Source organism: Quercus suber, unplaced genomic scaffold (genome assembly GCF_002906115.3).
Source record: "Quercus suber isolate HL8 unplaced genomic scaffold, Cork oak 2.0 scaffold_713, whole genome shotgun sequence".
Classification (NCBI taxonomy): domain Eukaryota; kingdom Viridiplantae; phylum Streptophyta; class Magnoliopsida; order Fagales; family Fagaceae; genus Quercus; species Quercus suber.
In genome coordinates this window covers 133,377-149,647 of record NW_027070154.1, presented here as the reverse complement: position 1 = coordinate 149,647, position 16,271 = coordinate 133,377, and the positions used below count along the sequence as shown (strand labels likewise).

The 16,271-nt window shown below is 35.2% G+C and overlaps 2 protein-coding genes across 3 annotated transcripts; both read left to right on the top strand.

The window, feature by feature from the left end:
- The first annotated feature begins 7,626 nt into the window (after positions 1–7,626).
- On the top strand, positions 7,627–13,161 carry LOC112007584 (proline-rich receptor-like protein kinase PERK7). 2 transcript variants are annotated; one of them, XM_024039954.2, is made up of 9 exons: positions 7,627–7,720; positions 8,039–8,785; positions 9,797–10,333; positions 10,458–10,544; positions 11,053–11,123; positions 11,339–11,415; positions 11,602–11,746; positions 11,934–12,095; positions 12,516–13,161. In XM_024039954.2, exons 2-9 carry the CDS (start codon positions 8,116–8,118, stop codon positions 12,786–12,788), a joined length of 2,022 nt encoding a protein of 673 aa, XP_023895722.2. In that variant the 5' UTR covers positions 7,627–7,720; positions 8,039–8,115; the 3' UTR covers positions 12,789–13,161. The 2 variants fall into 2 exon arrangements, with proteins under 2 accessions (XP_023895722.2, XP_065622588.1); XM_065766516.1 differs by lacking the exon at positions 7,627–7,720 and adding an exon at positions 7,771–7,889.
- Positions 13,162–15,546: 2,385 nt separating this feature from the next.
- Positions 15,547–16,011, top strand: LOC112007646 (uncharacterized). Its single transcript, XM_024040014.1, has one exon. It carries the CDS (start codon positions 15,547–15,549, stop codon positions 16,009–16,011), a length of 465 nt encoding a protein of 154 aa, XP_023895782.1.
- Positions 16,012–16,271: the final 260 nt, after the last annotated feature.

Below are 16,271 nucleotides of genomic sequence, written 5' to 3'. Positions count from 1 at the left end.
ATTTTTTTTTTTTTTTTTTTTTTTTTTTTTTTTTTTTTTTTTTTTTTTTTTTTTTTTTTTTTTTTTTTTTTTTTTATAAATTCGATATTTTCCGTGGAAGGGGGTGAATTTGAACCTCATGGACACACTACAAGGTTCTGGCTTGAGAATTTAAAATAAATAGAATTGAAAAACAATTACTAATATAGATTATTTGATATAAATTTAACAAAACTTGATAATTTGACTTCAGAGATTTTGCTCAAATAAAAAATGTTGTGATATTATGAATTAAAAATAACTTCTTACACATAATCATTTTCAAATCCATATATTAGTACATCTTAAATCTCTATCCATAAATTTCATAAAAAAATAATTTAAAAAAAAAAACTTGTTCTTTCATATCTTATTCAAGTCATTTAAAATAAATTTTAGATTCAAATATTTCTCTGTAAATTAATTCAATGGAATTATAGGATTTATCATTCAATCATGCAAATTATTAAGTAATTCAAGCAGATAAATAATTGAGCCACAATTTTTAATTACCAAATCAGTATTTAATCTCTTTCCCTTCTGTGAGAATTGACCACTTTCCCTTAATTTTTGTTCATTACTATTGCACATTTGTGCTTAGAAGCATCAAGTTAGGTGGTGAGTCATGATTGGGGAGGACTGGAGGAGCCACTACGACTACGAGTCTATAGCCTTTGTTGAATTGAGGAGGAGCCCCTATGGCTTTTGTTGTATTGGGGGCCCAATATTATACCACTCTTTTGGTTCGTTTGGATTGAGGGGATAGAAAGGGAGTAGAATAGAGTAAAGTAAAATTGATCCAAAATTAGCATATTTTTAGCCAACTCTACTATGCTCCCCTCTACTCTCTTGCTTCTCATGTTAGATTGAATATATATATATATATATAAATATAATATTAGAGTCAATAGATATCCAGCGACATCAAGTGAGAATGCTAAGCAACTAGATTGATAAATTAAGGCTATACGTGGCTTTCAATATTAAATTGGATAGATGTGATGTTAGAGTGAATGGATATGAATAAATAATATGGCTGTTACATTCAGGTTGGTCAGATATTTATTATTGGGTCCTATTGAAGTTTCATGAATGCCTATGATTACGTTAATGGAAAAATCTGATTAGGCAGCAATATTTTTTTAAGTCCAAAAGTTTTATCAAAGCTGAAAGTGAATTAGACAATTAAGTGAATAAATGGAGGATTTTGGATATATCAATATTGTCTATGATAAAACCGTTTAAGTGTGAAAATTGATTTTTAAGTGGGAAATTGTGTGTTGATGAACCTATTTTTGGTGTTGCTAGGTTCTAATTCTACTAAATTGTTGTGATTCAAGGGAGGTTGATTTCCTTTATTTTTGCAACTAAGATGTAAGTGGTGTTTACTAATTTTGAGGGTTTTCCCAAAACAATATCGATTATTAAACTATTTTATATCAAAAAAATATGTTGATATTCTATATATAAATTGATACTTTATAAATAGTTGATGTGCACATTTACTATTCGTTTTATAAAAAATTTGTGGGACAACCTAAATTTAGTCAAACTTGTATGTGTGTATATATCTTTATATTTTTTAGAATTATGTATGGATTATTTTTGTGAGCATTTGAATATGTTTTGAAAACCTATGGCAAGTCGTGATTAAAAGCTCAGTATTGTATTTAGTCCTTAGTAAGGGACAATCATACTGCAGCTAGTCCTTAGTAAGGGACGATCCCAGAAAAGGGAACAGTGCACACTTGATAGCCCCTTAACAAAGGGAGTATACTATTGAGGATCCAAAAAGGAAGCTCCTTAGTAAGGGAGTGCACCTTTAGGTTCCAAATGAGCCATCCTTAAGAAAAGGGATGTAAAGGAGGTTCCAGTCCCAAAAAGGGGACAACACAACCTTATCAACAGGGTGTAAACGTGATCACGAGAAAAGCCTAGGAATTTGTTTATATGATGGTATTGATATATATATATATATATATATATATATATTATGATGGCTCACAATGTAAAGATATTCTTTTTATGTGAAATATTTGATGATAAAATCCCCCCCCCCCCCCCCCCTCCCCTCTTATTTCCCATTACAGATACGTTAGAGGGATTATTGGAGTAGAGATTCTTAGGGGACAGCAGTTACAAACTATTTTGTGGAATTGAGGATTTTATTATTATTTTTATGGCATTAAACATTGTATTGGAGAATTATTTTGAGGTTGTTTTGTCTTGGTGAATTAGAGCTTTGACATTTATGATAAGATTTAAGGTTGCTGGTTTCTTTTATTTAATATATTTTTATGGATCATTTAGATTAAATAGACTTTTATTGCTTATGATTTTGGAACGTTACATTAATGTTGTATCACACTATATCTAATATCTAAAATATTCTACTACAAGAAACTAGGGTCCTTGCAAATCACTTTTCCCAAGTTCTGATCAGAACTTTTCCCCTAAATGATATAAATCAAAGGTGAACATAATATGACAACATTCATTCTGCCAGATTTTGGACTGGTGCCACTCAGGTTTTATCCTAGCTATGGCAAACAAAACATTCTATTTATTTTTATAGACTATTTTTTTTTTCTTCTGTTTACAATACAGATGGATCTCCAAACCTATGTGGCGCAAATTTCTGCAAATCCCATATCTACTGTAATTTTTTGCAAATCCCATATCTACGGTAGTAGAAGGTTTACTTTCTTTAATGAAACAACTTCATTTATTGAACTGAAAAACAAAAATGTAGCAGCAATTTTAGGATTTAATACAATATAAAATTTCCAGAAATTTAACATTTATTTATTATGTTTATGTATGTATCTATGTATGTATGTGAATTGCAAAACAATTTCAACTAAGATGTATTCAGGGAAAATAAAACACACCCAACTCCCTTGAATCGTCTTGAATTGCGGTCCATTATAAGGAGTACGTCTCGAACCTGAAAATTGTGCTCTCCAGATATTAGAAAGATGAGAGACAAGGAAAAAAGATAACAATTTACATTGGAGTGTGAGAAAAAAAGAAAAATCAACTCATAGAGAAACATTCCTCAACACTCAAGGGAGGATGTGAACAACGGATAGAATTAAATACAGAGTTGAAACTGAACACTTTCTACCTCATTTTACAACGGATCATAGCCTAAACAAGTGGGAGTCACTTACTCCAGATTTTGTTTGTGTGCATTTAAGTAAGGCAAATGTCAAATTTGAGAATTAGGATGGCAATATGATAAAACAGGGTAATGAGCTTCAGGCCTATCTTCTTGAAGAGGCAGAATATGTTAGCTCCACAGATGCACAAACTGCTAGTGAGAACCCTACAACTCCTCCCTTACCTACTCTATAATAGTTGTTTTTCTATTCATTAAGTTACACATGCACCCAGAGGATTTTGACTTTTGAACCTATGATCTTGCCATCCAACACCATCTTTTAGGGATAGCTAAATATAATTATATAAACTACGAACCAAAAAAAAAAAAATGGCAATACCAACCTTGCCAGCCTTTGAGAAGAACTCATACACATCTCTTTCATTTGCCTTCAAACAAATCTTCAAAATAGTAAGCCAAAATAATAAATCAGACCTCAAATTGTCAAAATTAACAAAAATAATACATATGTTGGTGACTTTGAACAAAGTTTCTTTCTAGACAATGTTAAAGAAAGGTCTTAAATATTTTAATGAAAATTTTGATGTAATAATATATTTGTATTGCAATAAAAAATTTATTACTTTGAATATTTTGTAGCAATATGCTATTATTTCTTAAATTTTATTACAATAGATTGTAAAGAATTGACAAAAATAATTTGGGTTCAAATTATTGCAACAGTAAATTTATTGTAATAGTTATTTTTTTCATATTTTCTCTTACAATATATTGTAAAATAATTGAAATTAGATCATTGTAATAATATATTCATTGCAGCTTCATGTTTGTCATTGCAATAGATTGTAAAATAATTGATATTTTAGTTATTGCAATGTAAAATTTGTTGCAATAAGCCATCTCTTTGAAATTTCTATTATAATATATCGCAAAATATATAACTAGTATCAAGTTATTACAATGGTTTCTTCAATTTAAGTTATTAAAAAAAAAAATTCTAAATTCAATTTATTATTAAAATCTCTATTACCAAGCATGCCTAGGTGAATGCCAAGCACGCCTAGCAGGCCTAGGATGTGTGAAGCACTCCTATGGTACCCACAATAAAAGGTCGAATAACTATAAACTAATGGTACACTACTTCCTTCGCTTCAAAGCTTATAGGGCAGTAAGTGGGGGATGAGGGGTTTCCTTCGATGTAGGACTCCTAGGACACCGTTCGAGGTGAATGCCAAGCATGCCGAGGTGAATGCAAAGCATGACGAGGACGTTGCAAGGCTATCCGAGGACGGCCTAGGTGGTTGCCAAGCACGCCTAGGTGAATGCCAAGCACGCCTAGCAGGCCTAGGACGTGTGAAGCACTCCTATGGTACCCACAGTAAAAGGGCCCTTTTTAGGATAAACAAAATAAAAAATAAAAAATATTTTAGGATTTCATCTTTTTGAATCAAGGTTTCATCTTTAAAAAGTGAAAACTCAAATATATAACCCAAAAAATCAAATAAAACCAATAAATATAAGGAGTAAGAGGACTATCAATTATAATGGCCTTAGGGCCTTTGACAGCAGCCTGATTTTTTTTCTTTCTTTTAATCCCCATCCCCTCTAGCAAGATGAATGAACAATTTATTTCACAAGTCAGTACATCCAACAGGACACTCACTTTTCAAAACTCCATTCTAGGATTCTACAATTTACCACACGTATATTAGCTTAAAGCTTTAGATAACATGTACAATTTTCACATTAGCAAATACATATAGAGGCTCACTTCTCAAGCACGTGCAACTATGTGGCTTAGCAATTTCTTACAAGTCACAACTATAATCCTAGAGTTTTACATGATTTGAACAAAATGATAAACCCATATATCAAAATAGAGAAACAGAGAGATGAAAAATGAAGAAATAATACTTGATACTAAGAAGCTGAGACCAAGAGGCTGAGACTCAACCCATGGTGGAAAGAAAGTGAGGCGAGGAAGTAGCAGTCTGGTGATAGGGCAGAGGCCATAGCAAAGGTATGGAGAGGAAGATAAGTGGCGGCAGTAGCTAGGGTTTGGAGAGGAATGAGTGGTGGCATCTAGGGTTTGGAGAGAAAGAGCATAGAGAGAACAGAGAGATTGAAAAGTTTGAAGAGCATAGAGAGGCAGCTAGGGGTTGTGTGGAAGTCTGAAGAGTTTGAAACTTTGATTTGAATGACATTGAGCCGTAGAGTGTTGAGAGTTGAGAGTTGAGACTCTAAGAGTGGAGTGAAGGAAGACTGAAAAGTCTGAAACTCTATTTGATTTGATATTGAGCTGTTTGATTTGATTTTGGCTTTACATGCACTCTTTAGTTAGTGTGTAAGTTTAAACTATTCAGAACTCAGAGCATAGAGGAGAGGGCAAAGGCTATACACGGGTTGTCTTATCACTTCACAGACCCAAAAAAATAATATATTTAAAAAAAAATCTGAAACTATCGATCAGTTTAGGTAATACGGGTTTTTAATTCCTTAACCCACTACCTAAACCAACTAATTGGTTTTGGTTAAAGAAAGGCCCGAATTCGACCGACCATGGGTTTTGGGTCCACCCACTAGGCCTCAGGTTGGTTTGGGTGGTTCATTGAACCACTGGATACTCTCTCTCTCTCTCTCTCTCACACACACACACACACACACACACACACACACAAAAAAATAAACATAGAAGAGAAGATAAGAGAAAAGTGAAGCTTCTAGGTAAGGCTTTTGCTCTACCTCAGCCACATAATCTATTGGTGTCAAAGGTCCTGTGATTGGACTACCGGCGACCACTGTTGAGTGAAGTTTTTGGTGATCGGATTGACAACACTTGTGGTCGAAACAACGGCTTCAATTATCGGACATCTAGCTCCAACCTTCAAACATGGCATAGGCCACTAGAGTGACGATTCCAGTCATTGAACTTTTGGCACTTGTCAATGAAACGGTGGCCCCGACCACTCGACTGCTAGCACCGAATGCTAGAGTAGCAGCTCTTACCATCACTGGTTGCCTAACCCGCCAGACCGGTGACGTAGCCACCAAATGGGGTTAAGGAATCCACTATGTGTTTTTGTAAAATATTTTACCAATATTTTAAAGGTAAAACGTTCTCCAACTTTTTATAATAAAAAAAATTTATGATTAATGGAAAATATTTTATAAGTTTGACTACATTTCACCTGCAACAAACACATGAAAAATGGGAAAATATTTTACTTCAAAACAAACAAAATATTAAGGGTATGTTTGTTTGGAGGGACTTTAGGGAGATTTAAAAATTTAGGAGAGAAAAGTGAAGAGATAGCATTTTAAGTGGTTGTTTGGTTAGGAGGGGGAAGGGAAAAAAAGTGGCAGGGTACAAGTTTTTTCTCTCCGCGTCCACCAAAATGTTCTCCCCAAAATAAGGAGAAAACTTTGGGGGGGGGGGGGGGGGGGGGGTTTTTTTTTTTTTTTTTTGGTACTCATCTTCCTTTGGCTTGTGCTATTTAAAAAAAAAAAAATTTAAGTGTCCATACACAATTTTTTTAAAAATAAAAATGTGTTATATTTTTATTTTATTTAATGAAAATATAATTGTAAATTTATACCAATTTCATTTTCATCCTCTCATTTTTTTTTTCTTAACCAAACAAATAAGTTTACCATTTCTCCACTTTTTCATCATCTCAACCAAACACAAACAGGAGAAAATTAAGTCTCTTCTATTCTCCCATTCTTCTATCATCTCCTATTTTCTATCCTTTTACTTTTCCTCTCAAACTAAACAGACTCTTAAAAAAAAAAGAAAAAAAAAAGAGCATTAATTCCCTTAAATGAAAAAGACCATATTATTGAAAATTTTCATTATAGGAAAAGCATTCATCCACAAACTTTTGTGTGTGTATGAATGATAATTTCTAACACTAAAATTCTAATTAACAAAGGCCTCAACTACCACTTGCCCCTCTGTAAGAATTTGACCACATTCCCTTAATTAATTTTTGTCCTTGTGTTACCGTTTGTTGCTAAGCATCTCGTTAGGTGGAGAGTGATGACACATTAACTAGGTCATTACATGTAATGACCTGGATAATCGATACTCGATCTGGAAATTCACAGCAGAGGCCATGTATGGGTACAAAAAATTGTAATAAGTAACTAACCCTGAACCAGAAAGTCCAAATCGAGATGAATATTCAAGAAATGGAAGTTAGCTTTGTTAAGCTTTGTTAACAATATATGGTCCCTTTATAATTCCACACAAAATTAATTAGCAACATCATAGCCATCCAAAATAATGGTATATATTGTAATTGTAGGTGTAAAACAGAACGTGTATATATATATATATATATATGTAATGCAAGTTGTGTTAACAGAAAGTTCAACACAAAAATAGCAAAATTATTCCAGAATATAACCTCTAGGTTAAAAATAGAAATTCATACCTAAGATGCCCTAGTTTGTAGGAGGTGATGCGGGGAAGGTGACACGGTTTCTTCGTTTCTTTCATTGGTACTATTAGCACGCACCATCGTTTTTGTCTCATCCCTTTGAGAGTCTTCCTGCCCTTCTCCAAAATCTGAACAGGTACACCCTAATTCTTCTTTCTTTCTCTGAAAAAAGAAAGAAAAAGAAAAGGAAAAAAAACCCAAGTTGATGCAAATAAATAATGATGAGAATTAAGAAATGACTTCGATTAGATTGTATGTGGTTGTTTTCCTCACGGCTAAGATGGTGCTATTTTGTGTTGTGGATGGTATTTTATACTCTATGAACTTAAACGTATCTAACATTCATTAATTCTCTCTTAGACAGGTTTATTATTAATTTCTTGGTATATAAATTGTTAATGTCATTTGTTTACCTTTGATTTTGTTCTCTTTGTTGCATGAATGCGTGATTCAGAGGTGACTCGTTATTTGGAGGATCGGTGGGGTTTGTCCGGCACCTTTTGATGATAAACTTGGTCGGAAACTCCACCAATGTCTTCTGAATCACCTTCTCCAACAGGTTCTCCGCCTTCCCCACCATCGAATTCTCCACCTCCACCACCACCACCAGCGCCAGCACCACCACCAGCAACACCCCCACCATCAACATCGCCCCCACCAAAATCATCGCCGCCACCATCTTCATCACCACCGCCTCCACCGCCCACTTCTCCACCACCAAAAGAATCTCCTCCACCATCACCATCACCATCACCACCGCCGCCATCGCCAACCGCCCCTCCGCCTGATAACACGCCTTCTGCACCACCCCCGCAAAATTCAAACACTAGTCCTCCTCCCCCACCTTCAAATAACAATGGTAGTAACAATGGTTCATCAACACCACCTTCATCTCCGCCTCCTCCGCCACCACCACCACCTCCTTCACAGAGAAATTCTTCTCGGTCACCTCCTCCTCCGCCACGACAACTCTCACCACCACACAAGTCGCCACCGCCGCCTAAAAGCTCTTCAACTTCTGATGACGCAGTAGGGTCCAAGGATTCTTCTTCGTCCAAGCTGCCTATCATAATTGGAGTTGCGGTCGGGTCAGGGTTGTTGCTTTTAGTAATGCTTCTGCTCTTCTTGGTATGCAGAAGAAGGAAGAAGAAGAAGGAGGAGGATCAGATTCAGTACTACCCTTCTTCTCACCCGTCCAAAGGTATTTAATTATCAAGCTCTTATTCTCATGAAAGTTTTACTGCATTAAGAATTGGTTAGGATGGGACTCAATTCTTAGAGAACAAATTTCTCATGACATGAAAGAAATTTATCTCTCATATATACATTTCAAATAAAATTTGAACTGCTGCTCAAAAAAAAAAATTTGAATTTTCACCACAATTATACGGCGGGGGTACGTCCACTTTTTTTTTTTTTTTTCAACTTATGTAATTTTAATCATTCATCTATTATTATAATAATATATATTAACGGTTTAAATTAGATAAGTATGATACATAAAATAGAGTATTTTGTAGATTGATCTCTCATATACGTTCAAAACTAGTTGATTATTATTTTTTCCTTCAATAAGTATTGCCTCAAGAGGAGGGGAGGGGGGGATGAGAGATCAAGAAACTATTGATATAATTATATCATAAAAAAAATAAAAGATTAATGTTATACATATTTTATCTTTCAGGGGTTTGGGGAAGTAAGAGTTTTTTTTAAGATGTATTAAAGTTTGAATTGGTGTTTGCTCTATTAGATTCATGAGGTTTGGATGGTTGGAAAAGACAAACATATAAATATACCATACAGTCATCCAACCGCACATTCAACCATGTTAAAACGATAGTAATAATAGGGACACAAAATTTTTCATTAATTTTTTACAACTTATTAAAGTGATAGTTCTGATTGAAATATCATTTTCACATATATCTACCAATAATATTTAGTTATGCACTAATCATGTTAGCAATTATTAAATAAATAAAAAAAGATTTTGAAAAGTTGAAAAAGTATCCTTTCCATTGTAGAAAGATCTGTTTGGTAGACAAGTGTAAACTCACATTTTTACATTTTAAACAACATTACACATATTCTTACACTTATTTCAAGAAATTACAAACAACATTACTCAAAGTCCTCTGCCAAACATCCTTGAAATTTTGAGAAATTTGTCTCAAAGCCAAATCCTCAAGCACACAACTTTTGTTAAGTGCAGGTCATGAATATTACAACGGTCCACCTTCACCATGGACCAACGGATCCAAACCTAGCGACCACGTTGTTAACATAACTCCGCCCCCGGCAAGCCATGGAAATTGGCCATCGCCACCTCCCCCACCACCCCCGGCATTCAATAATAGTAGTGAGATGAGTTCTTCCAACTTCTCTGGTCCCCAACGTCCAGCATTGCCACCCCCACACCCTTCTGTGGCTCTTGGATTCAGTCAGAGCAACTTCTCCTATGATGAGCTAGCAGTTGCAACCGGGGGCTTCACTGCGGCTAACCTATTAGGTCAAGGAGGATTTGGTTACGTGCATAAAGGGGTATTACCAAATGGGAAAGAGATCGCGGTCAAGAGTCTCAAATCAGGTAGTGGACAAGGAGAGCGAGAGTTTCAAGCCGAGGTTGAGATTATTAGCCGTGTCCATCATCGCCACCTTGTGTCACTTGTTGGGTATTGCATTTCTGGAGGAAGAAAGATGTTGGTTTATGAATTTGTTCCCAATGGCAACCTTGATCAGCACCTTCATGGTATGCTTTATAGTACTGATCGTCCCATTAATGTTAGTTTATTTTGGTTAATGTCATATCATATTTTTAGTCATTATAAATACATTTGAAAGGTTAACGATTTTTCTGTCGAAATCATGTGCAGGGAAGGGTGTCCCAACCATGGATTGGGCTACCAGAATTAAAATCGCATTAGGAGCAGCCAAAGGGCTTGCTTACCTGCATGAAGATTGTAAGTGACTTTTACATTAGCCTCTTACTCTTAAAATTATCAACTGCATTTCATTCTCACGTAAAAGTGAATCCCATAAGATCTATCCTAAAAAACCCCTCATATAGGGTATTAGGAAACGGATCAATTTTACAGTTGAGATTAAATATTATGAATCAAAAGCTACCAATGCCAAACACAACCTAAGTGAAAAAGTATTCTCAAATATATGACATTAAATACACTTTTTGATTCATATATTTGAGAATACTTTTTTCACTTAGGTTGTGTCTGGTGTTGGTAGCTTTTTTACTATTTAGTTTATTTTTGCTTTTATTTAGATTATTTTTGCTATTATTTATGTGTTTCATTGCACTTTTTAGTATTATTTATGGGTTTTACTTTACTTTTTCAACTACCTTTTAGTTTTATTTACAGTACTTTTAGTAAAAAGTTTTCAGTTTCAGTTAAATAAACTGTTCCCAAACAGACTCTTAATCTCTCATATTAATCTGCTTGATACATGTAGGTCACCCTCGCATTATCCACCGGGACATTAAAGCTTCCAATATTCTACTTGACCATAATTTTGAAGCCAAGGTATGTGCAATATTGCTACATTTATTGCCTTAATCCATATAAAAATATCATGCAAAGAAAAGAGAAGATTCTACTCGTGTATAATATTAATAATGCTTGTGTCTGTGAATTAAGAAAAGCTATGTGCAACATTGTTAAATTTAACGCTGTATTAATGTTTGTATCTGTTAATTGTTATCAACTGATTGATGTAAGTTGATTCATGACTTAATCAGGTGGCAGATTTTGGATTGGCAAAGCTAACTCAAGACAACTACACTCATGTGTCTACTCGCGTCATGGGAACATTTGGGTAAATTCTTAATAAAGATAAATTTCATTTTTGGAACCACCACTTTCCTTTACAATTTACGTTCATTTTGAAAACATTTAAGGGATAAAATTTTCACTAACACCAAATACAACCTCAGTATAGATTATAGAATGAAAATTGATTGTAATTTGTTGACTTGGATTATTATTTTATCTACAAATGCAGTTATTTGGCTCCTGAGTATGCATCAAGTGGCAAGCTAACTGAGAAATCTGATGTTTTCTCGTTTGGCGTTATGCTGTTGGAACTGATAACTGGAAGGCGTCCTGTGGATCCCTCCGGCGACATGGAGGACAGCTTAGTAGACTGGGTTTGAACACTCCCCTTAACAGAAAAGCATTTAGTTATTTTTCCATTGCGTGCTTTTATATCAGAGTGATGTTAAGGACACTAGAAATTAATTTTATTACCTAAGTCTTACAAACTATTGTATCATCTAATTACAAAAAAGTAATTAATTCCGATGTTTTCATATTGTTTGGTTTATGTATCAACAGGCCAGACCAATTTGTGCCCGAGCAATGCAGGACGGGAACTATGACGAGTTGGCAGACCGTCTTATGGAGAACAATTATGTCCCCCAGGAAATGGCACGCATGGTGGCATGTGCTGCTGCAAGCATAAGGCATTCTTCAAGAAGGCGACCCAAAATGAGCCAGGTATGTATATGTGTATATATATATGAATGTGTACTTGTAAACAAGTTCAAGAAACAATACATTGACTTTTAATGGGACCTTCTAGGCCTTGCTCTATCTTAATAGCAACCTGAATTCAATTTGCACTTAGATTTACTTTTTCTTTCATGTTCAATTCAAGATTCTGACATGGTTCTTTCTTATCTGTCTCAATTGTTATCTAAGTCAGTTTATACTTGTCTAAATAACTTCTATTGGTTTCTTTTGCTCATATCCTTCACATTGTACAAATTTTTTTTTTATTTTTCTGTTTCTGTATTAGGCTTATTCAACATTTGTAACCACAGACTAGCAATATTTTAACTACTTACATTAATGTTACATCAATATGAGTTAATTGATATGGAAAGGATTGGTATTAATGAAATATTTATGGAACAGATTGTACGTACCTTGGAAGGCGATGCCTCACATGAAGACTTGACTGATGGAATGAGACCCAGCAGCAGTGGATTCTTTGGCTCTAGTAGCTCTGAATATGATGCTGGCTCATACAGCGCAGACATGAAGAAGATTAAGAAGGTGGCACCGAACACTAACAGCCAGGAATATGCGAGCAGTGAATATGGTGCAACAAGCGAGTATGGGCTCGATCCTTCCTCCTCAAGCAGCAGTGGTCGCTCTAGCAAGGCACAGTCACAGATTAAACTCTAACTTTCAAAATAACAGACGATAAAGTGTGATCCTTTTGGAGTCCAGACTCTCCAAAATTGGGGTTACCAGTAACATGCTATTCTTTGTCAAAATGATGGTAAAATGCCAGATACATCGAAGGCTCTAACCAATGTTCAAGACATGACATTCAGCATTGCATCATGAGTCGTGCGGTTTCGTAACTTCAGCTGTTTATTAGTGAACTTGTTAGTAAATACTGTTTATTTTACATTGTCATGTTTTGTTGCCATGATCATTAATGGAATTGTTTGTTTGTACCGACTACTGATACTGAATCTTATGTAAAACAATTTATTTGGAGGTAGCTTATTTATATATGTACTAAGATATATAAGATGATTGATATAAATGTGGTTTGGAATTGGTGAGCAATTTTGAGACAGATGGGGCTTGTCTGGTTTGGCTTTTGGAAGGATTGAAAAGTGCTTATATAAAACTCCTTTAAAAGCTTTAAGGAGGTCCTTACTGAAAATAGCTGCAAGACTAGCTCTAGATTGAGTTCACTATTCTTGAATTCAATATTCACTGGAATTTTGCCAAATTCTCAAAACGCTAAAGAGCTTTTCAGTTAATGCAAAAGCTGTACCAGTAACACTCTACAGTTAATGAGCAATACTCTTTACAGGTTAACCATTTGAATATGGATTGTCACCAATTAGTCCTACACAAATTTGGAAGCTGCTGTTGAAGAATTGCAAGATCATGAAGGGATTATTTTCTTCTAGTCTATTGAGAAAAATGCCATCAAAAGTTTGACATATATAGGTCTTCTGTTAAAGGCTGAAAATTATTAAAGGCTGGCTTTTCTATACATTAGTTGTTAAACAATTTGGATTTAATCTTGCTCAAACCAAAACTAAAGAAGGAGAAAGAGGCAGATGTGGTTGTGCATTTCGTCAACCAGGATGAAGAGGCTTCTATTCGTCTTATTGGAGCATTTTTTTAGGGTGGAAACTTTTTCCCATGGTGTAAGACAAGCTCTATGATCAACATCTATTGTTTTGCTTATGCTATACTAGCCGTTGGTTCTTTACGGAACTTTAATTGCAGTTCATATATATATTTTCTGTTACACTTATACCATGATGATTGTCAATTGATCACAAGTGAATTTCAGTAGTTGCAATTGTATTATCCAAAATTTTGAGCCATCTGTTGGACTACAATCAGCTGAGACATAAAGCCTGTTTAGCATCGGCTTCAGCTTTTAATTTTAACTTTTTAATTTTTATGTACAGCTTTTTAAAACTTTATATTTTTCTGCTTTTTCTCACTTTTTCAAATTTTTTCAAAGGACAAGTATACTTTAGCACATGTTCAACAAAAAAATTTCAGTAAAAAGCTGGATAAACTGTTCCCAAATAGGCACTATGTCTCATGAAGGAGACGCCACTAGTTAATCTCCCTTTCTCCTCTCCTTGGAACCAAACAACTTTTTTTTTTTAAAGGCCATCCTCAAAATATGTGCTTATTGTACTAAATCCAATCACCCCCCCCCCTCCCCCTCCCCCTCCCTACCCCAAGATCCAAGTTGAACCTTTTGCAGTTTGGTGCATTTCCCAGCTCTTCAAGACAACATTTGCACACAATCCATATGCAGGTAAAGATTGGGTCCAATACTCCATTAAAATAAATCTAAACCAAGTCCTTCATACTTTAAAAATAGTTATAGAGGTGACATTTTTGGTTTGTTAAGGTGTAGTTGTCGTCCTACAAATATATATTTTGGGACGAATATGTAGAAGTGAATCATATGGTACGTAGTTTGTAATTGCTTTGACAAATTTTGAGCAACAAGGGCATACTCCACTGCCCTGTGAATTACATCTTTGTGAATGGCTTCACTAGCAGGCATATTCTTAAAAGCCACCCTGTTACGATGGTTCCAAAGAGTCCATATACCAACGGCAAAAATGAAACTCCAAGAGATCTGAAGGTGGTTTGAAGCTGAAGTTGTTTTACAGTTGTTTTCCAACCAACTACAAAGGTCCAAAGAGTAAAAATCAGTGTTTAGGCCCCCCATTCCGAGGCTCTGCCAACAATTTGCAACAACATGGCAGTCCCTCAACAAGTGAAGAACAGTCTCTGGATGGAGGTTGCATATCGGGCAGACTGTGTCCACTTGTAGCCCTCTAGAAGCTAGCCTTTCTTGGGTTGCTATGCTGTTATGAAAACACATCCATATAAAGGATTGAATCCTTGGCAACACTTTTAGCTTCCATATCCATTTACCATTAAAAAATTGAGAGGCTTCCCCATTAGCAAGGAGATATGCAGAGCTGAGATTAAAATTCCCATTAGCTGTTACGTTCCAAATGATTCTGTCTTCCTCATTTGCAAAATGAGAACAAGGCATCGCCTGAATTTCCAGGCAAATTTTTGGAGGAAGAATCAGAGAAAGCTTTCCCCAATCCCAGCCTTCAAGTGAAGCAAGATCTTTAACCTTTATCTCCTCCTCTTCCTTGATAAAGAGGCCTTGAATAATAGACCTGAGAGGGCCATTCGAAGTCCAAGAATCATACCAAAACCTCAAGGTGCTATCCCGGCCAAGACTCCATCTTGTGCCCCTATTGAAAACATCCATTCCTTTTTCATTGCTTTCCAAGTTCGGATTGAAGCAACATGGCAGAATACCATAACCAGACAACCTCGGATTGAAAGGAATATTCGATGGGAAAGGCCAAATAGGGTTTGGCATAAACTAAACACAGATGGCTCTTCATTAGATAATCCTGGAATGGCTAGTGGAGGCGACATTCTTCGCAGTGAGTCAGGTACCTGGATTAAAGCCTTTACAAGGAAGATTGGGATAGCCACAAACTTTGTTGCAGAGCTTTGGGCTTTTAGAGATGGACTCAACATGTGTCTGAATATGCAGATTAGTGCTCTAGAAATCGATTTGGATGCAAAAGTAGTTGCTGACTTGATGCATAATGCCGAAACCTTGAAGAATGATAATGCTGCTATTGTATCTGACTGCAGGCTTCTCCTCTCCCAATTTCCTCAAGTCAAAGTGTCCCACTGCTATTGCGAAGCTAACTGGTGCGCTGATGCTCTAGCTAGACTAGGTTGCTCCCATGTCCCTAATTTTATGTTCCTCAACTCTCCTCCCCCTTGTATTTTGAATGCTTTTCTTTCGGATTTGTATGGGCTGTCTCAGATGAGGCTCTGTCCTATTTCAAATGTTTCAGGTTCTTTTTAGTTGAATAAAATTCCCAGTTTACCAAAAAAAAAAAAAAATTGCTTTGACAGATTTGTCTAGAGATGATTCATTTTGATTAATTTGATTAAAAAAAAAAATCTAAGAGCATACATAGTATGCATTTGGCACAACTTATTTAATTTTTTACTGAAAGTATGTTAAAATATACTTGTACTTTAAAAATGTGAGAAAAAAAAAAGATTTTAAAAACTTTACATAAAAGTTAAATGCTGAACTAATACTGTAGGTACTAGGAAATT